This window comes from Gekko japonicus, unplaced genomic scaffold (assembly GCF_001447785.1).
Source record: "Gekko japonicus isolate JY-2015 unplaced genomic scaffold, Gekko_japonicus_V1.1 scaffold1507, whole genome shotgun sequence".
Taxonomy (NCBI): Eukaryota; Metazoa; Chordata; class Lepidosauria; order Squamata; family Gekkonidae; genus Gekko; species Gekko japonicus.
In genome coordinates, this window is record NW_015159756.1 from 265,029 (window position 1) to 289,217 (window position 24,189).

Consider the following 24,189-nt stretch of genomic DNA (forward strand, 5'->3'; position numbering starts at 1 on the left):
GTTCAGGTCATATAAAGAGGGTAGAGAAGAATTTACAAGAACAGCCAGCATATAATCTCTTATCCTATACAACGATACAAAGATTTCCCACATTTTGGTCAAAGCAGGTGACAGCTCACTGATCTGTCCTTATTTTCAAGTGTCTTGAGCTTCACTGAATTGGACTCCATATACAGATCACACCCATGTTTGGAAATAGATGGCAATGTAATGTGAGAACCAGAATGCATGAATCTGTCTCTGAAAGAACGATTGTGAACTCTGGAATAGCTTGTGGAGCCTTGGGCCTTCTTTCAGAAATAGACATGGGCCATCTGACATAGGTTATGACTCAGAACTGGGCCTTGTGTCATAAAAGAGCAACATGAGAAACAATCCTAATATAGTGCTCACTTCCCAACTCCCAGACAGATTTTCCCCGCCGAAACTTACTTCCCTTCTGTTACTGAGCCACCCCCCAGTAGCATGTATTTCTTCTTTGTCTTAAAATACTTGATTATCCCACCGTTTGACTAAGATATATTTTGGCTTTGGACCCAGCACAGGAACTCGAGGGAAAAACAGAAGCTCTCTTGTCTTAAACCCTTTGAAATGGCACCTGAAACTCTATAACTTTTAAAACAGAATACAAGATTTTATTTAACAGGCAGGGAATATATATATAGAAGTCAAGGTTTATAAATACTGAAGTAAAAGTTGTATTTTGTACAGGAACAAATTCTTAAGACAAACACAAGTGAGTTGTAGCTTATTTTCAGAGATTTCTAGATCTTTTCTGTGAGAGGTATTTTGCTTAGTATATTTCAGCAGTTTCAGTATTGCTTCACAGTTTCCTGGAGATTTTCTCTTTCTCCCTTTTGAAAACACAGTTTCCCACTAACTCCTGAGGTGTCTAAAGTTTATTCCCTTCACCACAGACCAGGGTTCTCCTCAGAACTCAACCCCTTTTCAACTGGCAGGAGTTGTTCTTCTTTTTCCTAAGAAGCAACAACTTTTCTGTTTAGCTTGATTGGGAGTTACAGCCTAACAACCCAGTCACCCTTGCCAAAACTCTTTCCAAAAAAGTACTGATGTCTGTGTAAAGCAGTTTTTAGCTTTCTGGACTTAGAATCACAAGTAGTTCTTCAATTAGGGCAAAGGAGTCTCTTCTCTTCTCTCAGAAGAACCTGTCTGACCAATCCTGTCAGAACTACCGACTCCAGCCAACTCACTGGCTTGCTGACTCCAGATCAAAAGCTTTTTTCCTCTCCAGAAACCCGGCTGATCATATACTTTCCCTCAGCTGATGCTGGCCAATCAGAGAGTGTGTAGAGCATCCAATCAAATAAGCTCTCCACTTCATGGAAGACTAACTCCTTACCTCCATGGCTCTCTGAAATAGCAGGATTTAAAAACCTGCGTTTCATGTGCAATCTATCACAAGTGTACTAGCAGGTCTTTAGAAATAATAAAAACCTTAACAATCATTTTAAGGTGAAAAAAACTTTTTGTTTGTTGTTTGCATTTCAGTAGCAACTAGAAACATGCACGTTGGCTAAGTTCTCTATAATGGGAACAAAAATGGGGTTGAAATGCTTATAAATAAAAAGAAAACAAAAACTATACACAAAAGGTGTATGATTCTGGAGAATATAAGCAAGCTGCATGGCAATATTATGATAAAATAGTAGCTTGTCTAACATGATCTTGCATTTGGAAGTAGACCACAGAAACAAGAACATCGTCCATCGTGATTACTGTTTATCTGAGTTTTAAACAGCATAATAAAAAGTAGTTAAAATGTAGATGCAAGCTGCTGACACTTCTCTTCTTGGAAATCAAAGGGTTTAATGTCTTCTGTAGATGCTCATGTGCTTTCTATAATATGCTCAAAATTCAAAATTGTTTTCATTCGGGAGGCACTGTGTCTCAGTGATACAGCATCTACTTTGCATGTAGAAGGTCTGAGGTTCAATCCCTGCCATCTCCAGATTAAAAGGATCAGGTAGAAGGTGATCTGACAGATATCTGTCTGAGACCCCGGAGAGCCCTTGCCAGTCAGAGTAAACAATACTGACCCTGATAGATCAGTAATCTGACTCAGTATAAGGCAGCTTCACATGTTCATGTATGTTTATGGCTCATATTTGCAATACATTTATTACTCTTCCTACTCTGTTTGCCTTACAGAAAGTTCTCTTTGCTCTCTGTGCTCTGAATGCCTTGACCACAACCGTGTGTTTAGTAGCAGCTGCCCTACGTTACCTGCAGATATTTGCAACAAGAAGAACCGGCTCTGTAAGTGAGAGCAAGGCAAACTTTTTAAACTGCAGAAATGCAGAAGTCTGTCTTCCATGTAATCTGCTTATGATTCAAGCCTTCAAAAATGGGGAGAGGGATACAAAACCTCTAAATTTATTTTGTTAGGAAGAATCCCAAACTTATGTGGAGGAAGTTGAAGAACAAAGCCACATTTCTGATCCTGAGAATTTTGTGCCACCTGTACCACCTCCGTCATATTTTGCTACATTTTACTCCTGTACTCCTAGGATGAATCACAGGTAAAATATTGCAGTTCTTTATTTTGCATGTCTGATAATTATTTGACCAACAGCACTTTCTGTTGTTAATGTTGTCATTACCCTCAACGTGATAATTTAGGTGGGGCTTTCCCTTCAGTTAACACTTTCTGTAATTCTAGACTGGCTGCAAACTATAGTTTTGCGGTTTATATCTAAGACCTTAGTGGCAGTTGACTCTGGGTAAGAGATATGTGGTGATTAGTTGAAGTTCGGAAGTTATAACATAGTTGCTTTGAGTCAGGATGGGAACTGATCACAGAATATTTTGCCCCAACTGATTTATGTCCCATGTGGAGTACAAAGCAGTATGGACTGATTGGTTTCTTACCTCACTACATATGCTAACCTCATTCAGTTCTTACATTTTCACCAATCCCCCAGAAGGGTGATACATCCTCTTTATTGTATTTCTTATTTTGAATAGTAGATTGTAATGTAATGTAATGAATAGCATAATGTAATGTAATTTGGAATGGTAGATTGGAATGTATTTCTCTGGTCTGGGGACAGGGGAGACACACTACACAGCCAATCGCCCCACCTCAAAGAAGAAGATGCTGTAAGGTTGCCTCCACACTTGAGAGGAGACGGATGGAGCGTAATGGCAGGTTCTCAGTTAATTACTCTCAGCATCCCACAATTAAGAAGGGTACATCTGCCCGTCACTCTCCAATTTTGATATATTTATTTCCTTCACTATGTTTCCCCCCGGAATTAAACCCAAACAAATGGTAACCATATCAACGAAGCTTGTTATTCCTGTTTGGTCCTTGAATCTGTTAAACATTTTCATGTTGTATGTTAATTTGCTGCTCATCATCGGCCTATATGTATAGACTTATAACTTTCTTATACCTTGAATAAAACTTTGTTGGTCTTAAAGGTACCGCTGGACTTGAACTTTGTTCTCATTTAAATTAAGTTTTCTATTTGTACTTCAGATATTTTTTAAACAGCAGTTCATATGAATTGTTTTTATAAATATTAAAACGTGTTGGTCTAAATGTAAAAACAACCTTAAAGTGTACCTTCCTGAGTAGTATAAACTATATATAATTTCTTAATTTTAAAAAAAATGGCTACATGTTTATATTTTATTTGTACCGAAATTGTACCAAATATACAGTGTACCATGAAATTAATTTTTTCATTACATGCCAAGCTGCACTGGGTTAATTATGCATACGGAAGAACACGTTTTATTTTAAAACAGGAGATTTTGTTCTGTTGTGTATGCCGGTACATATTCAAAGAACTACTTTGCAGGCTGAATGTCTATTGCTTTCTGGAAGTAATAGTGTTAGTTACTGCATTAAACTGTGTGTGTGTGTTTATGAAATGGAAATTAAATGTTCATGTTGTAGAATGAAAATTTTGGAAATGAGTATGTGCTTCAGTAGTTAAGCATAAAATAGGAGTATAGATTACTGTACCCAACTGCACAAAGCAGCCAATGAACCCAGCCAGTGTCTTCCGAGTGGCAGTTTTTTCGGCCTAACACTAAAGGAGTGCATTTTAGAATTCTGGCACCCAAAACCCTTTTATAATATAGGAGAGATTTGTACCGAAATTGTACCAAATATACAGTGTACCATAAAATTAATTTTTTCATTACATGCCAAGCTGCACTGGGTTAATTATGCATACGGAAGAACACATTTTATTTTAAAACAGGAGATTTTGTTCTGTTGTGTATGCCGGTACATATTCAAAGAACTACTTTGCAGGCTGAATGTCTATTGCTTTCTGGAAGTAATAGTGTTAGTTACTGCATTAAACTGTGTGTGTGTGTTTATGAAATGGAAATTAAATGTTCATGTTGTAGAATGAAAATTTTGGAAATGAGTATGTGCTTCAGTAGTTAAGCATAAAATAGGAGTATAGATTACTGTACCCAGGAGGTTTCAAGGGATTGTCCTGGTAAAATACTGGGCAGTATCTCCTGGAGCTAGGGGATGGGATGGGATGTAATGCATGTATTAATTTCCAATCCCTGATTCTCGGTATCAAAACCAGAATAATACGTACAGTACACAATCTTCTGTGCTATTTTATATTGTATAGTTGGAAATCACAAGTCAGTTTTTTATGTACTTATTAATTTAATTTACATTATGTATAGTCTGCCTTTCCCACTGAGACTTGAAACAGACTACACAAGGTAAGTCAATAGGATAGGATATCCAGTAAACGGTGTAATAGGATTTGGATGCGGAAATTAAAATAAGTAAAAATCTGGAAGCAAAGCTGAAACAGAGCAAAATATTGATATGGCATTTTAAATGAAGCAAAACTTACATAATAGGATAGTACATAACCAACAGATTGTGTGTACTATACACATAGTATAGTCCACTGTCTCATTTTCCCTCAGTCACTTCCCTTAGTTCCCTATTGCCTTTGTAAAAATGCTCTCCTGAATAATTCAGTTTTGCATCTTTTGTGAAATACCAGGAGAGTGGGACCTTCCTGACCTCATCTGGCAGGCCATTCCATAAGGTGGGAACCGCAACAGAGAATGCACTTGCATGGGCAGTTGTTGATCTTGCCCATTTGCAGGGTGGCCCTGGTCAGATGAACAAAGCTGTCATGATGGAGTGTAGAAGGGAGAGGTGGTCCTGGAGATATGAAAGACCAAGCTATTAAGGGCTTTATACGTGATAGCCAATACCTTGGTGATTGATTGGTAGCCAGTGGAGCAACTGCAGAATAGGGCTAGTGTGCACGCTTCCCTAGCTCTAGATAATAATCAGGATGCAGCATTCTGCACTCAGTTCTCCAAACTGACTTCGGTGGGAAACCTATGTATCATGCATTACAATAGTCAAGTCCCAGTGTTATCGTGGTGTGGATACTGGTGTCCAGCTTGCCTGAGTCAAGATAGAGGCAGTCTTCTGAGCTAAATTAAATTGCTAGAAAGTGGGGGGTTTGGCAGCTGCTTTAACATGGTTTGCCAGCTCTAAAGCAGTATAACCCCTAAGAGGCTGACCACGTCAGTGAGGATTAGCTGAACCCCATTGAAAGTGGGAAACGCAGTATCCTTCAAGATCTCCACCTTCCCCGTTAGTATTAACTTCCGTCTTGTCAGGATTCAGTTTCAATTTGTTCACTCTTAGCCATTTAACTACAGTGGACAGGCAGCAATTCATGACCTCTACCACATCACCAGGAAATTTGGCTAAGGAAATACAGAACTGGGTGTCATCAGCATATTGATGACAGCCAACCCCCCCAAATTATAAATGGTTTGTCCTAAGGGCTTTACATAGAGGTTGAATAGAATGGGGGATAGCACTGTGCCCTTTGGAATCCCACAGGACGAATCCCACACTGAATGTAATGGTTTCAAATGACAATCCTTTGAGTCCAGTCTGTGAGGTACTATTTGGACTAGTCTAGAGCACACACCCTGATACTTGCTTCTGTTTCCAAATGTGTCAACAAGATGACTTGGGCCTCTGTATCAAAGGCTGCAGAAAAGTCCAGTAGAAGCAGCAAAGGAGCATAGCCTTTGTCTATATTCTGAAGGAGGTAATCAACCAAAACCACCGGGATTTTCACCGTCCAATAGCCTGGCCTGAAACCACACTGAAAAGGGTCCAGAGTTGATGAGTTGTCCAAGAAGACCTGGACTTTGTCAGCTTGTGCTGTCTCAGCCCTTTGCCCGAAAGGGGTAGAGACTAGACAATAACTGGCCACATCATTTTTCTGGAGGAATGTTTTTTAAATTAGTAGATGGATAACTGTGTCAAGAACCTAAGCCTGGCCCCACCTAGGGTCACCATTCCTTTGGCAGTGCCTCGGCCTGCGGGTCTTCGAGGTTATGTGTACACAAGTAAACAGACCTTTGTGGAAAAGTATAAAGGTTTATTAAGTGTTTTTCAGAAGACAGGACATGTGAATGGTTGTGTGAGTATATATGAGTATGGTTGTAGATCACCGAATGATTGCATCTTAATTTCGTTGTACTATGTACAATGACAATAAAGTATATTATTATCATTATTATTATTATTATTATTATCATTATCATCATCTTATTATCATCCCTGCTGAGCTCCCTCCCCATGCCTAAACTCCACCTTTGCCAGGGACCCTCCACAAATCTCCCACCATTTGCCTCCTTGATTCATGTCCATCTTGGCTTGTTAAAGCTTGTGGAGACGAAATTTGGACTCCCCTGGAAGATATTATCTTCAGGGACATTCCCATGGTGTCTGCATATTTATTTGTATTATTTATTTATTATTTCAACTTGTATCCCACCTTGCCAGACAAGCTGGCTCAAGGCGGCTTACAGATATTAAAATACAATAAAAGCCTAAATACAATAAAATTCATATAAACTATATAAAATACTAACATAGAGAATACAGTAGATGGAGGCATTCTTTAAACAATCCCTTAAATGAAAGGCGGTATCCAACAGTATATCATAGGGCCATGATGTATTCTGGTGGCTCATTTATCAGTGGCGGCTCCTAATCGAAAGCCTGGTGGAAGAGCTCTGTTTTACAGGCCCTGCGGAACTGTAAAAGGTCCCGCCAGGCCCTGATGTTCTCTGGGAGCTCGTTCCACCAGTATGGAGCCACCACTGAAAAGGCCCTGGCTCTAGTACTGGTCAAAATGGTCAACCTGGCATCTTTCAGGGCAGGGAGAGTCAGGCGTTGTTGCGACCCTGACCTCAGTGCTCCTTGGGGGCATGTATGGGGAAAGGCGGTCCCTCAGGTAGGCAGGTCCCAGACCATATAGGGCTTTAAAGGTCAAAACCAGCACCTTGAAATGAATCTGGTAAGCTATTGGCAGCTGAAGGCATTGGCCTTCAGCACAGGCTGGATGTATTGAGAGACACATCAACAGCCTGGCTGCTGCATTTTGCACTAGCTGCAGCTTCCGAATTTGGGACAAGGGCAGTCCCATGTAGAAAGTGTTGCAGTAGTCTAATCTTGAGGTGACCATAGCATGAATCACTGTTGCCATGTCATTGCATTTGAGGAAGGGAACCAGCTGCCTAATCAGCCGTAGATGGTAAAAGGCTGCCTTTGCAGTGGCTGCTACCTGGGCCTCCACTGTTAAGGCGGTATCCAGGAGCACTCCCAAGCTCCTAACCTTCGGCGCTGGCAGCAATGGTGCCCCATTGAAGGTCGGGAGAGGGATCCCTAACCTTAGCCCACTCTGACTCAGGCACAGGACCTCCATCTTCATCGGATTTAATTTCAATCGACTCAGTCTAAGCCACCGTGTCCTGAAGTGCCCACTCCAGGTCATCTGGGGTAGAGTCGGACTGACCACCCAACAACAAGAGATAGTAAGTTTATTAAGAACAGTCATAAGACCAGCAAAATAGACCAAAATAGTACAGCACAGAATCTACAACATAGGATCCTTACGCTCTGACTCAAGCACAGGACCTCTGTCTTTATTGGATTCAATTTCAATCGACTCAGTCTAAGCTAGCCCACCGTGTCCTGAAGCGCCCACTCCAGTTCATCTGGGGTAGAGTCAGACTGACCACCCAACAACAGATATAGCTGGGTGTCATCAGCATATTGATGACACCCTAGCCTATGCCTCCGGGCAATCTGGGCTAGGGGGCGCATGTAGATGTTAAATAACATCAGGGACAGCACCACCACTTGAGGGACCCCGCAGAAGTCTGTTCCCCTAACGCCACCCTCTGTCCCGACCTTGGAAGAAGGAGACGAGCCATTGCAAGGCAAGCTCCTGGATCCCTGTGTTGGCGTGGCGGTGGATCAGTAACTGATGGTCAGCCATGTTGAACGTCGCCGATAGGTACAACAACAACAGTACCGCTGTACCGCCTCGATCCATATGCCATCGGAGGTTGTCTGTGAGGGCGACCAGTGCCGTCTCCGTCCCATGGCCTGGTCAGAAGCCAGACTGGAACGGGTCTAGCATGGAAGTTTCATCCATAAAGCTCTGCAACTGAATCACCACCGCTCTCTCAAGTAATTTGCCCAAATAGGGCAAATTGGAAACTGGCTGGTAGTTAGCTAATGTGGCTGGATCCAAGGATGTTTTTTTCAAGAGAGGGCAGACCATCACTTCCTTGAGTGCCCCCGGGAACAGTCCCTCACCAATGACTTGTTGATGATATCTCTGAGAGCACTTTGCAACCCCTCATGGCCAGCTTTTATAAGCCATGAAGGGCACGGATCAAGGCTGCACGTGGTTGGGTGTACAGTTGAGAGCAATCTGTCGACTTCCTCAAAACTAAGTGGACTGAAATAATCCAGAATGGAACCAGAAGACGTGCATGGGGCCTCAAGTTCACTCACTGTCTCAACTGTGGCAGGGAGATCGCGGTGGAGCAGCAAGACTTTATCTGGAAAATAGCTCGCAAAAACCTCACCGCCAATATCCAATTCTCTAGCATTTGGTCTGCTCTGTGGCAGCTCTGTTAACAGCCGAATAGTTCTAAAAAATTGTGCCAGGCGTGAACTAGCAGACACAACTGTGGCTGCAGAGAACTCTCTCTTTGCGGCTTTGACTGCCATCTCATAGGATCTCATAAACGTCCTATAAGATGCTCTTGTTGCTTCATCGTGAGCACGCTGCCACCGCCTCTCTAGTCATCTGAGCCCTCATTTCATCAGCTGTAGCTCCTCAGTGAACCAAGGAGCCCGCTTAGAGCGAGAGCACAGAGGACGTCGGGGAGCGATCTCGTTGATGGCTGCCAAGAGCCAACCATGCCAGTCCTTGACTAACTCATCTATTGAGCTGACAGGGGGCATAGGGTCCTGCAGAGCCATCAGAAGCCGCTGAGGGTCCATTTGGCTCTGTGGGCGAGCCAAAATGCTCTCGCCGCCCAAACAGGGTTGGGGTGATACATTCACACGGGCCTTCAGGGCATGGTGGTCCGACCATGGCTATGCCAGAGGAGTAATCTAGTCCACTGTAACCCCCGCCGCAAAGATCATGTCAAGCATGTGACCGGCCCGATGAGTGGGGGCTGCTATGTATTGGGTGAGTCCTAGCACTGCCATGGACGACACCTGGTCCATTGCTGGTATAGAGGCTGCGTCGTCAGCGTAGACATTGAAGTCACCCAAGACTATCAGCCTAGGGTACTCCAATGCCCAGGCCGACATCGCCTCAACCAGAGAAGGCAGTCTATTGGTTGGTGCACTGGGCAGTCAGTACACCAGCTAGATAGTCAAACTCTCCCCAGCGTCCCACACCAGGCCCGAGCCCTCAGTGCCCGCAAGCTTCAATGGCGGGAGTGCCCTGAAGGAGTAAGCCTCCCGAATGAATAGCACCACTCCTCCCCCCTGCCCCTCAGTCTGAGAACCCGGGTGGAGCCATTTGCGAGAGAGCTACTGTCTCCCCATCTCACACCCAAGTCTTGGTCACACACGCCAGGTATGCTTCCTGCCTCAAGGAGGCAGTGGTGCAACTGCTCTTGAAGAAACCATCTTTGGACCCTATGATCCTAGCCAACTACCGCCTTGTATAGAACTTTCTGTTCCTGGGTAAGGTAGTTGAGAGAGTGGTAGCCGAGCAGCTCCAGGTGTTCTTGAATGACTCCTCTATTCTGGATCCATTTCGCCTGGGCCACAGAATGGAGACTGTGCTGGTCGTCCTCATGGATGACCTCCAGGGGCATCTGGATTGAGGTGAGTCGGCACTGCTGTTGCTACTTGATCTAACAGCAGCATTCAACATGATCGACTGTGCCCTTCTGACCCACTGCCTCGCCAACGTGGGGCTACAGGGAACTGCCTTGCAGTGGCTGAGCACCTTTCTCCGTAGTCAGGGACAGAGGGTGGCACTTGAGGAGAGGGTTTCACCACGTTACCCTATGGTAGGTGACATTCCACACGGGGCAATCCTCTCCCCGATGTTAACATCTATGTGCATCCCCTCACCCAGTTAATCTGGGGGTTCAGGCTGGGTTATCACCAATATGCTGATGACACCTAGCTGTATCTGCTGATGGATGGCCAGCCAGACACCACCCTGGACATTTTGGCTACAGCCCTAGAGCTTATGGCTTTTTGGTTGCAACAGAGCCATCTGAAACTTAATCCAACTAAGACAGAGGTCCTGTTCCTGAGTCATGGGGGGATAGGTTCAGGAATCCAACACCCAACCTTTGACGGGGCGCCATTGATGCTGGCACCAATGATGAGGAGTCTGGGGGTGATCTGGATGGTTAGACAACTTTAGATGGTTAGACATCTTTAGATGGTTAGACAACGGGTTCCCTACCTTTCCTCCAAGACTTGGCAACAGTGATCCTTGCAATGGTCACTTCTAGACTTGATTACTGTAACTCGCTCTGTGCAGGCCAACCCTGAACCTGATCCAGAAGCTTCAACTGGTAAAAAATACAGTGGCGCGTCTGCTGACTGCAACACCTGTGCGGGCACACATTCAGCCAATCCTGCACCATCTGCATTGATTGCCGGTTGAGTCAGGTTCCAGATTATGGTATTAACCTTTAAAGCCCAGTGTGGCCAGGGACCAGCATACCTGTGGGACTGTCTCTCCCCGTATGTGTCCTGAAGAGCCTTGTGCCATCTAGTAATAGACACTGTGTGCCCTGAAGAGCCTTGTGCCATCTAGTACTAGACACTGTCTAGTAGTCCCCAGCCCCAAATAAATCCGCCTTGCCTCAACCAGGGCCATGGCTTTTTCATCCATGGCCCCGGCCTGGTAGAACACACTCCCAATGGAGATCAGGGCTCTGCGGGAATTGTTGCAGTTCCTCAGGTCCTGTAAAACAGAGCTGTTCCACCAGGCATTTGGTTGAGGTGGTGGATGTCAAATAATGTTGGGTCAGCCTCCCCTACTTCAAGTGCTCCATGGCACTGTTTACATCATGGGTGCCAGGAGTGATAGTCGGACTCAAATAGGGCAATCCTCCACTCCACCCCCCAGCATGAGCTCAGCATACGGTGGACTCAAATGAATTGCTGAGCTGCTGCTTGGTATTTAAAATTGGTATTCAGTGTTATTTTCCATGAATTGATGTTTTAATTTTAATTGTACTGATTTTTAATGAGATGGTTTTACTGGTTTTATGACATGTTGTAAGCTGCCCTGAGCCCGCTTGTGAAATAGAAATCTCAACAAATAAATAATTAAACCCAAGCTGGAGTTGGCAACTCTATTGAGTTATGCTGTAGAATGTGAGCAATCATTTCATTTAATGTAAAGTGGGGAGGGCAGGGTATAGATTGTGTTAGCCAAATGTGTTAGCCAAAGATAGAAAAAAAATGAGTGGTACTGAGGAACTACAATAATAACTGTATGTTAGGAAGACTCTAATATGCAGAAGGAGGGGCCATGGCTCAGTGGTAGAGCATCTGCTTGGCATGCAGAAGGTCCCAGGTTCCATCCCTGCATCCCCAGTTAAAAGGATAATGATGATGATGATCTTCATTTATAGCCAGCCTTTCTCACTGAGACTCAAGACATCTTACAAAAGATTCAAAGCAATTTAAAGCAGGAAAACAATGCAAACAAAAAACTAAAGCCACAAAAAACATGGCATACCATAATGAAGAAAGAAGATTACAAAAGTAATAGATGAGAGACCACAATCTGAGACCCTGGAGAGCCACTGCCAGTCAGAATAGACAATATTGAGCTTGGTGGCTCAATGGTTTGATTCAATATAAGGCATCTTCAGGTGTCCTTGCAGCCTGATTTTATGCATGTTATACCCAGAAGCCTGAGGATGCCCAATGGTATTTACTTATGAGTAAGTATGACTAGGATTTCACTTCTTGTTCACTCCTCATGAATTTGTAATTACCACAGTGCTAAAGAGAATTTGGTATTGAACACTTTTGTAAAGTACTAAATGCTGGGCATTTTATACCTACCCAACTGAGTAGAGCTTCAAAAGTTTTTGTAACAGGCAGGTAGCAGTTTAGTTTTTGTAAAATTGGGTTACAACAAACTGGATTACAATAAACAAAAATAACGTACTACTGTCATGTATTGAAGAACCAGTAGAGCACATAAAGCATAACACTTCTTTTTAAATTATATTGTAAAAACGCTGCAAATAATAGATGGTTATGTGATGTGTTGTGGCTTATATTGACTAGACTGTAGGAAGCACAGACGTTTTTAAACAGCAGTAGAAGAAATGTAATTTCCTGTCTTGATAAATTGGGAGGGGCCCCACAGTACCATCCTAAAACACTGAAGTCGGTGGGCTTCGGAAGGGTGTAATTCTGCTTAGCAATGCACTGTCACTCTGCCGGGTAACTGAGGTATCCCCCCCCCCCAGTTCCACCTCTCCCTTTCCAAATCTCTCCTCTCTTACATACTTATGATTCTTAAACTGGAGTATGTTGGTAAACTGTTCCTAGCAGTGTGGTGTGCTTATTAGGAAAAACACACAGCTCAATCGATTTGTTTGAAAGAAAAATACCATGTGATGGAAATGCCATTTAGGCAACATATATCTCTGTTAGAATGAAAATCAACACCATTATGAGAATGCATACAAATAGCACGAACCCTCCTAAACTTTTGTAATTCCAGGGGCCAAATGTAATCTGTATGAAATGTATTATTTTGCTTAGGCGTTCAGTTCTTAGCTTGTTTGCTTCACTGCTGGGTAAAGACAAATGCTTGTTTTTATACATGCTGAGCATTTCAGCTGCTACCTGCAATCTTGTTGTCTTAACAGAAGTGAAAATACCAATTAAGTAATTGCTAATTAAGATAACTGTATTAACGGCTAAGGCTTGCATAAGAACTTCCAAAGGAAGAATACAGAGCAAGAGAAATGAAATAAATATTTCACTAGGTTTGAAGACGATGGTGTAATTACTGATAAGTAGAATTTCAAATCTTCTCTGGTGAATTACATATTTTAGTAGTTTTGTTTAACATTTTGTTCAGGATGGAAGTCTTCTGCATTGACGGCTCTAGATGTATGAACATCATTTTAGGTTCTTTTTCTTATTAATTCTAACAACATGATAACTGATAATTTTACTTCATAGTGTTCCCTCTAAGCTGAGTTCGTGTGAGCTAGCTCACAGTTTTTTAGCCTCCGGCTCACACATTTTTGTCTTAGCTCAGGAAGGAGGGCTCCAGAGCAAACTAATTTATGCAGTAGCCAAATTGCTTGCTTACAACTTTAATGCCAGTAGCTCACAGAGTAGAATTTTTGCTCACAGGACTTCATAGCTTAGAGGAAACATCATAACTGAAAATTCTGCATACACTTATCAGAGAATATCATTGTTTTGGTACAGTCGTCCCTAATAAGCTACATTTTCTTCTTCTTGGGAAAGTTTCCAAAGCTGCCTTAAGTATTGTGTTGTTTGAAGGCCCATAGTGTAAACACAGCTCAGTATTTAATTGAAGTTGAAGTTGCTTGTTCAAATTGTTGAATTTTAAGCTTCTGATATCTTAAGGGCTGGCCATGTTTAGTACTTTACTAATTTCTGTGGGGGGATCCATAAGAACATGAGAGAAGCCAATGTTGGATCAGGCCAAGAGAATATCATTGTTTTGGAACAGTCGTCCCTAATAAGCTACATTTTCTTCTTCTTGGGAGAGTTTCCAAAGCTGCCTTAAGTATTGTGTTGTTTGAAGGCCCATAGTGTAAACACAGCTCAGCATTTAATTGAAGTTTAAGTTGCTTGTGCATTTTAGAATTCAAATTGTTGAATTTTAAGCTTCTGATATCTTAAGGGCTGGCCACGTTTAGTACTTTACTAATTTCTGTGGGGGGATCCATAAGAACATGAGAGAAGCCAATGTTGGATCAGGCCAATGGCCCATCCATTCCAACACTCTGTCACACAGTGGCCAAAAATACCAGGTGCCATTCCGGGCAGCGGGCCTCGGCATGAGAGGCGCGGTGCCCCCGACCCCCGCACACCCAGGCCAGCGCACACCTTTTCCCACCTCTGAGGCCCCGCCCCCGAGCCAGACCCCTGCCCCAGCTCACCCGCCCTCCCCCCTGGGGGGAGACGGCGGCAGCAAAAGGGTCTCCAGGCCCCAACGGGAGGTTGGCATCTGCACCTGCCTAGGGCACAGAAGCACCTCAAGGAGGCCCTGACCCCACCCCCGCGAGTATCGCGGGTCCACCTCTTGTGTTTATCTAATTCCCTCTTGAAGCCGCATGCTTGGAGCTGCTGCCACCTCCTGTGGCAGTGAATTCCATGTGTTAATCACTCTTTGGGTGAAGAAGTACTTCCTTTTATCCACCCACATCTTCTTTGTTACCGTGTGTACAGTTGATGTGGCATAGATGGTTACTTTAAAAACACATCCCAGAATAAGTAAAAAACAAACTACTAGTCTACTATACTGTGCTGCATAGCTAGATCACTCTGCAGCCAACTTTATTTTTGTATATGCTTTTTTCTTTTGTCCTTTCACCTAATAGATTATATCTGATCACAGTCCTTTATAGTATTAGGGAGAGGCAGCAGCAGATATGGGCTCACAAGGAGAAAGTGGAAATTGCTTGATCTAATGGAAAGTAAATTGATTTTTCTAGAGTGAAAGTCTAATCAAGTACTGGCTGTCCCTGCCCCCACACAGTCTGACTAATATTCCATGAGTCATTGCTACAGGAACTTCCATCATCAAAATAGAAATCAAGGAGTGAAGAACATTCATTGAAACACTGAACAGGAAATGTCTCTTGCTCTTTTTCCTACCCTCACATTTAACTTTATTTATCAATTAGTACATCCTAGTTAAGTAATGTTGAGAAAAATGTTTTTTAAACCAGCTTCCTTGCTTTGTACCCTCAGATGGTTCCTGTTTTTTTTTTAAAAAAGCACAAAACAGAGATAGGGAGTTACAGTGAGATTCCCATGCAGTAACTACTAGGTGGATATGGCAGTCCTACAGTTACATAATATGCTGCAAATGGAGGTACTGTTTGTTGAGAATGTCACTTTTCAGCAAGAGGAAATGAAGTTGCAGTGTTGGGAGAATACAAGTTCCTTACAACTTCAGGGCTGACTGGTGGGAGAATTATTGAATAACATTTACAAAAGTGGCGACATTACTAGTCTTAGCCTCAGTCTAAGGTCTAAAAACTGTGTCCTTGGTAAAGGGACAGGTGGTTCAGTTGTTTTTATATGGAGAGTAATTTCTGTTCTTGATTGGGTCCAGAGGTGCCATTCTGCATGTTGACTGTGACTTCTCCTCACAGATTGGCTGGTTTCTACCTTGCTTTGGAGTTTTATGTGAGAAAAGTAAAACTGAATCCAAAGGTGATGTTCTGTTTGCACATGTGAAAACATGGGTCTGCAGCTGAACCTGCCTAGCGCAGTTCTGTGGAAGTTCTTCCACAAGCATTTGCATAAGAATGCTGGTAGCTGTTTTCCTTCCTTATGTTACTTTGGATCCAACCCTATATATTTATTTAATTGTACCAGCCTTGTAATGACTAGATTTGATGCAGAATACCATGAAACCTCACACTTACTATGTTTTCATCCATGTCCACCCTCCTTGCCTATATTTTGGACCAGATTGCAGCCTGTCCAAAGTTTGGAGTGAAATGAATATAGAACAGGCTTCCGAGTAGCTGTGGTGATACCTTCAGGCTTGTAGATGGTATTGTGTAATAGCAATGCCTTTGCCATGCCTTGGGTCTGGGGACACGTTCTGTCTTGGCCTTCAGGCTATAAATGAGGTTGTTCTGACCACCACTCCACAATATGCCCCTTATTGGAGACATGTGTGGGAAGGGAGAAAGTTGGCAGGAGGGATTTTATGGTTCAGAGGCTGTAACAACTATTCATGTGTGGTATGTCATAGGAAGGTGAAGACAAGGGAACTCAGTCTCTTTATTCATCTTATTTAGACACAGATGGTAGGTGAAGAGTAGAAAACAATTTGTTCTTCACCTATCATCCGTACTGTCACACTGAAGAGATGTAGCTACAGAACATTCTAGAGCCCTCTTTGGACTACAGAACTTACTGTCACAGCATCTCCTCCTAACATTAGAATGAATTTCATTAGATAAGAGGTGTTAATCTATGATTTAATTGCTTTTTTGATAAAGGTGTTGGCTTCCAGCTTTCCAGAAGCTGAATATGTATGTAATCCATTAAATATTCACTTGAAAATCTTGGAAGTAAGCTTAAAAGATATTAAGCACAGTTTATCCACAGTGCCTCATAGAAAACCCTGATTTTGACCATCATTTACCTTCGTGTTTGTTATGTTTAATGGTAATGAGGGCAGAGAATGTTAAATATAGTAGGAAATGTGAAATGCTAGGATAATTGAGTGCAATCAAAACTGACATTTATGAGGCACAGTAGGCCCAGAACAGTTTGCAGTTTCACTGTAGAAAACCTAGAATGCATTCACAGATAACCAGCACATCAGAGAGGGATATAATGAATATTTCATGACTCCTGCACTGGATTTTGCCACTATATGCTCTAGAGTTAGCTATGCAGCAGGATGGTTTTAGGTACCTGCAACCTAAGCATGAACAAACAAACTGAAAATCGAGATTAACTTCCTAAAAGCATTACTTGACCTGATGAACTTTGGTCCTAGTTTTAAGAATATCATACGAGCAATTTATAAAGACCCAAAGGCAAAACTACTAATAAACGGAGATCAATCGCAAGAAATCAAGTTATTTAGAGGTACAAGACAAGGCTGTCCCCTGTCTCCCATTTTATTTGTCCTCGCGTTGGAGCCTTTAGCATGCGAATTAAGATCTAACAACCGGTTTGAAGGCGTACGTGCCGGAGACAATCAATATAAGCTAAGTCTCTTCGCAGATGATGTCATACTGTATGTCAGTAACCCCATCGATTCCTTAGAAACCATCCACCGGTCTCTATTGCAGTTTGCCACGGTCTCTGGTCTAAAAGTGAACCAAAAAAAGACAGTGATATACCCAGTCAAGTTAACAAAGTTGGAGGAGAAACAGATTAAGTCGAGGTATACTTTTCAATGGGCGCAAAACACTATCCAATATTTAGGCATTCAAATTCCTTTGGAGCTTTCGGACATTATCAAAACAAATCATGTGGAAATGCATAAAGGTGTCAAACAAACACTGGAATCCTGGAATGCAAAAAGTCTATCGTGGCTGGACAGAATAGCTGTGATCAGATCCTTTATTCTTCCAAAGTACCTGTATCTCTTTAGGACCCTACCAATAAATATTCCACCTCAACTTATACAAAAATGGCAAAAAGAGCTGAACTCATTCGTATGGGGCGGGAAACCACCAAGAATTGCCTTTCACACTACGAGAAGACCAAGGCGCAAAGGGGGTCTAGCAATACCAGACCTCGAAAGCTACAGAAAAGCAGCTATCCTGGCCGCTACAATACGTCAATACCACGATGAAGACACACTAGACTGGAAAAAAATTGAGGAAGCGGATATCAGAGAGTCATCGTTTCAAGAACTATTATGGCATAAATCATTTTTAAAAATAGATAAACAAAACACGAATTTGTTCTTGAAGGCATCTATGAAAACATGGTACGACATCAAAATGAAACTAACCAACAAATACTCCAGATTGAGCGCGTTCACGCGACAAACATGGTTCAAGTCAGCGGAAAAACCGCACTCTTTCGAAATATGGAGAGTGAAAAAGATAAACAAGATAAAAGATGTTGTCCACAGAGGGAAAATGGTTCTGAAAAGTGACCTAGAACAGAAGTACCAAATATCAATATCGTGGTTTGAATATTTACAGGTCCAAAACTTAATATCCACGTCGGAATTTCGCGAGGCAAGCAAGATGCAGCTCACAGATATAGAACATCTACTAGACAAATCGCCATCAAAGAAAGGCCTCATAGCTAAGCTCTACAAAGCCATTACACTATCACAAAACGCTAGACCTCATAACTACCAATTAACATGGAATGCAGATCTCAAACGGATACTATCTGAAGAACAATGGGAAGAAATATGGCGAACTCAGGCAAAAAGTACTAAAACACTAGGGTTACAAGAGTCAAACTTGAAGATCCTTACCAGATGGTACCTCATGCCAGCAAGACTGTCCCACATTCTTCCCTCATCTTCACCGCTTTGCTGGAAAGGATGTGGAGAGAGGGCGGATTTCCTCCATTGTTGGTGGACCTGCAAGGAAATACAAAAATATTGGATCAAAATTGTTAATCAAATCAAACAAATAACAAACACTGACTTACCTTTAACACCGGAACTGATGCTTCTACACCTCTGGCCACAAATTCGTCCCCCTGAAAGAACTCAACAATTAGTTAATTTACTAATGTTAGCAGCAAAAATGACCATAGCAAAGAATTGGAAAAACAAAAACTCACCAACGCTGTCTCAATGGATCAATAAGGTATGGGACATCTTCATGCTGGAGAATCTCTCAATCTATGACGCAACATCCAAAAACGAGTGTGAATTCTATAACCCTCTCAGTATTTGGAGTCCCATCCTACAAAAAATTTCCTTGACACAATTCGATTGGTCAGACATAGCCAATGCAAAATTTAAAATAATGCTGTTTAACTAGAGATATTTAAACAACCGAATTCTCTGAACTAGACATGTAAAAGAAATAGTTGGAAAACTTAGTTACGTTTAGAAGTAGCATGAGTTGTCCACCTAACCTGTGTTTATGCTGTTTATGTAAGGGGGGAAACCAAACTGAAAAGTGTGATATAACATTAGTGGCACAAGGCTATATGGGAAAGGCTTGCCTCAGACATTAGACTTCTTCCAGGCAAGTGTTGCCAGATGTTTCAGCTTGTGTACAAATTTTTCCTCTGACCATGCTATTATTGTCTAGCTTTGTGGACCTAATTTTCAGCATTCATTTGGCTGAGAGCCACCTGTTCTTTAATTGCATGCCCCTTCTTTGGTTATTTTAAAGTCTTGGTGATTTTTTTTTCATCTGTGTTCTGCAGATAACTGTTTGTTAGTTTGTGGAAGCATCACTGAATTCTTTGTGAGTACGTTCCACACAAAATGTAAGTGATCTTCATAACTGATACAAGTCTTTCTCCTAGGATGCTGGGTTCAGATGTTATTCCACTACCTCATATTTATGGAGCCAGAATTAAAGGAGTTGAGATTTTCTGCCCCCTCGATCCCCCACCACCTTATGAAGCTGTAGTGAACCAGATCAGTCATGAGCAGGTACTACCTACTGGATTTCAGATGTTTAACATGCTGTCACAATGGACCTGGATAAGTTGTCACATACTTCAGGCAATCAAATTTGTACTCCTAGTATATATTTCTGCTTACAAATAAGGAGGGGAACGAAAAGTATTTACTTACTTATTGTTGTTGTTTTATTTTATTTATTTATTTATTGGACATTGAAAAGCTGCTCAAGCATCATGTCTGCTAGTTAGAGAACTGGTTATTGTTCTTATGGATGGGTTTTTTTCAGTTGAAAATTTCTCAACCATCTCTTATTGTCCTAGTAATATTTGTTTGAACATTATTAATTTTGTGTTTAGGAAAGCACATTTCAAGTTACAGAAACAGTTAGTGGTCCAGCAGGACAAAATGATACACAATTACCCCAAGGTAAGATTTAATAATTTTAAAGTTTTGGAAAATAACCCACCTGATTTTGAGAGTGTTAGAGTTGGTTGTAATAATGAACTGCAAACAGGGGTCATTTCCTGCAGGAGCGCACAGGAGCAGAGCTCCGGCAGTAAAGAACCCAGGGGGCGGGCACATGCAACAATCCCTGCCCTCTGCTCCCAGCAGCACTCAGTCAGAGCAAGAAACAGCCAGGTAAGCTGCAGAGCCACCCTGGCCCCCCGGTCCAAAACAGTCCAGTGGCACCTCTAAGACCAAGTTTTATTCAGGTACAAGCTCTCCCTCCTCCTCTGCGAGGACAGATCTGCATGTTTCCCCTCCCAATAGCTAGCAATCCAAAACAGTCCAGTGGAGCCTGAGCGGTAGGTGTTGCCTTGTGACACACTTCCGGTGATGTCAGGGGGTGTGGCATATGCAAATACGTTATGCTAATGAGCTCCTGCACCTCTTTTTCTATGAAATGATCCCTGACTGCAAAGGAGCATGTTAATTAATCATTGTTCCCACCAACTTAGTTTAAAGTGTCTCTTTATACCCTTGTCCATAATAGTGGTTTCTAGAAATGCTATGCTGGTTTGGTTGTATGTTATATTATGGTTTAAACAATGCAGCATCAGTTTTTCCTTAATACTTTTGTTCTGTCTCTGACACTTGGTTTCACTGGAATATTTGCTTGCAGTTTAGAAATATGTTCATATAATTTATATTGAAACCCAGTACAATATAGTGGTTAGAGGATCAGACTAAAATAAGGGAGACTCGGTTGAAATCCCCACTCATCCATGAAGCGCCCTAGATGATCTTGAAATAGATAATTATAGTCCTATAGCACAATGTTGACAAACAAATAGTATGCCTACAACTGTCTTGCCTAGACCTGGGTGACCCAGGCTAGCCTGATCGTGTCAAATCTTGGAAGCTAAATAGGGTCAACCCTGGTTACTGCTTGGATAAGAGACCACCATGGAAGTCTAGGGGTGTTATGCAGAGGCAGGCAATGACAAACCACCTTGTTTGTCTCTTGCCTTGGAAGCCCTTCGGGTCGTCATAAGTCAGCTGTGACTTGATGGCACTTTCCCCGACCACAGCTTTCTTACTGCTTCCCCTCCCTGGTCCTTGGTGCAGGGAAATCACTATGTAGATGGCTCTGTTACCACTGTGAATGCCTCTGCATTTGAGGCAGCAGCAACAAGACCTACATTAAACATTGTTGTCATTTGGAAGCAACATTAATTAATTATCTTTTTTAAAAGACACATTCAAGCTGTTTTCAAGCAGTGAAAGGGGGGGGGAATCCATTCCTTCAAAGAGTGACAGTGAATGCAGTGACAATGCTAATCAATGTTAAATTAGGTACATTTCAATCAAATTGATTTTAATGAAAGAAATTTAAGCATATGTTTCTACTTTTTCAGTTGAAATGAATGGGACTTTAAAGAGCTGGGTGGGACCCTGAGTGTTTCTGCCATGCTTTTAATGTGCAAAATTATTTGGACCTTGTTAGCCACCCAGTAATTGGTGGTAATTGATAGTGATACTCGTTCTTTCTACAGATGGGGAATTGAATATGTGTCTTCAATATGTTCATAGGGTTGCTAAGATTTTAATTGTGGCCCCTGTGAAACACTATCAGTTGTATTATATTGGTTCTCTATACAATTCTCCACTCTTACAAATCACAGCTTCCAACATTGTCATGTCCAGACATTAACACCCACGTAATACAATTTGTTAGGCACTTTGAAATCAAATTGGGAAATAAAAGACACTTCTTTATAGACACCTGCTTAAGTTACTTTATCAGAATGATAGATTAGAATAATAGAATCATAGAGTTGGACGGGACCTCCAGGGAAATTCACAACTACCTCCCACCCAGTTTCAGATTCAGTTGGGTAGCTGTGTTGGTCTGAAGCAGCAGAACAAAATTTGAGTCCAATGGCACCTTTAAGACCAACAAATAAAACTTTGCTGGTCTTAAAAGTGCCACTGGACTCAAACTTTGTTCTTTTATCAGAATGAATAATTACTTAAACTATGCCATAAAACTACAGTAAAAATTGCCTCATGTATGTATATGATTTTGCCTGAAAAATGGCCAGTACCTTTCTCCTACCAGAACTGTATTTTCAATATAGTTTTTTGTAGTGTAATTTCAGCCAAAGGAAAAAAATAGAGTTCTGTCTGTGAAGTATTTCTGCGAGTTACTAGAGCATGTCTCTGAATAAACAATATATATATATATTAAAAAAATATTGTATTTGCTTCATGGAAGTAATGTATCCTAGCAAGGAAAATCTTGATAAAATTATTATTGATCTGTAGTACGTATATGGATATGGACAAACTGACATAGGTTGAGGCTAATTTATAGTAGGTTTCTGTCAGTAGAATCCTAATGTATTTAGAAAGTTGGGTGGCAGAGAGGATACGTTTGGAACAGCACAAAGAAGTGCTGAGTTTCCGTCTGTTTGGCAGTACCTAGTAATGCTATTGATCTTCTAGCTCTGGAGTCACTGGGTGATGCTAAATCTGGCAGTCTATTGAAACCTAGCTTTCTAATGGGAGGAAAATGCACTATGTTCTTTATGTCAGCCAAGGAACTTTCGACTCCTAGATAAAATGTTTTTACTCTCTCCAGTAGAAATGCTTTTCCCCCATGATATGCCACTCTGTTATTGCTTATCCTTCTCAGGCAATGCTGCAGACATTAGTAGCTGGTCTTTAGTAGTTCAAACTGTTACATATAAGCAAGTAATTGTATTTCAGCTGCATTTCTAGAAAATATAAATAATTTTAATTTCAAGAGAAACTGAGACAAGATTATGATAAACGCTTACTAAATGCTACTTGTTTCCAAAGTACAATTTAGAGTTGCATTTAGGGTCATTTTGAAGACATAGAATTAAAAATCTGTTTGGAAGCCAGTATTTGGCTTAAAAACAGCAGTGGAAATCTGTTCAAATTATTAAACTACCTCCTGAAGATCTTTTTCATATGGCTTACATACAGGTTTGTGGTTTTCATTTCTCTGTCTCTTTTGAATTTTTGAAATAGATGATGTCCATTCTAGAGATACCACTATACATCCAAATTTGAGTTCAGCATCTGTAAAAACCTGCAAGAGACCCCTCAAGCCTCTTAGAAAACGATCAAAGAGTGACCCTGTACTGCATGGCTTTCTATCCCGAGGCGAGTGAATTTTTCACAAAATAAAACAGGCATATTTTCTCTAAAGGGTGCTTGGTCAGGTGTTCTGTGAGACTGTTGACTTGGAAGGGCAAGTTACCTAATGTAAAAAATATGTGTGTATCTACTTAATTAATGTAAAATGTTCACAGCTATCTCCTATGTTCTTGCAACAGGCCTGTAAAGTATGTTTTCATTGTCTAGGGTTGCAAACATCCAGGTGGGGCCTGGAGTCTTTCCAGAATACAGAAGATCAGTTCCCCTGGAGAAGATGGCAGCTTCAGGGGCATACTGCAGGGTATCACATCCATGTTGGGATCTCTCCCCTAACTCAAACCTCCCCAGGCCCTGCCCCCAAGTCTCCAGGAATTTCCCAGCCTAAAGTTGACAACCCTGTCATTGTTAAGGTTGCCTGCCTACAGCCAGCAACTCTCAGGAACAATTAAGAGAGAAGAGATTGAATTTATACCCCTCTCTTCACTACCTGAAGGAGTCTCAGAGCAGCTTACAATTCCTCCTCCTCCCTCTCCCCACAACAGACACCCTGTGAGGAAGGTGGGGCTGAGAGAGCTCTCTCGAGAACTGCCCTTGAGAGAACAGCTCTGAAAGAACTTATGACTGACCCAAGGTCATACCAGCAGCTACATGTGGAGGAGTGGGGAATCAAACTCGGTTCTCCCAGATTAGAGTTCGCACTCCTAACCACCAGGGGTCTTTTTGCAGAAAAAGAGCTACTAGGCTATTAGCATATGCCACGCCCCCTGACATCACCGGAAGTGAGCTCAGAAGGGGAAGCAAAAGGGGGGGGTAAAGGTTCCCTTGCTCGAAAGTCAGTCGAATCCGACTCTAGGGTTGCGGTGCTCATCTCCGTTTCAAAGCCGAAGAGCCAGCGCTG

General features: G+C 42.0%; 1 protein-coding gene across 1 annotated transcript in view; it reads left to right on the forward strand.

Moving 5' to 3' along the window:
- Positions 1-24,189, forward strand: part of FAM189A2 (family with sequence similarity 189 member A2) — a 47,029-nt gene that overhangs the window by 17,749 nt on the left and 5,091 nt on the right. Inside the window, exons 6-10 of the mRNA XM_015405858.1 lie at positions 2,170-2,277; positions 2,407-2,540; positions 19,559-19,688; positions 20,018-20,087; positions 23,163-23,297. Of these exons, the coding sequence (XP_015261344.1) occupies positions 2,170-2,277; positions 2,407-2,540; positions 19,559-19,688; positions 20,018-20,087; positions 23,163-23,297 (577 nt within the window). The remainder of the gene's footprint in view (positions 1-2,169; positions 2,278-2,406; positions 2,541-19,558; positions 19,689-20,017; positions 20,088-23,162; positions 23,298-24,189) is intronic.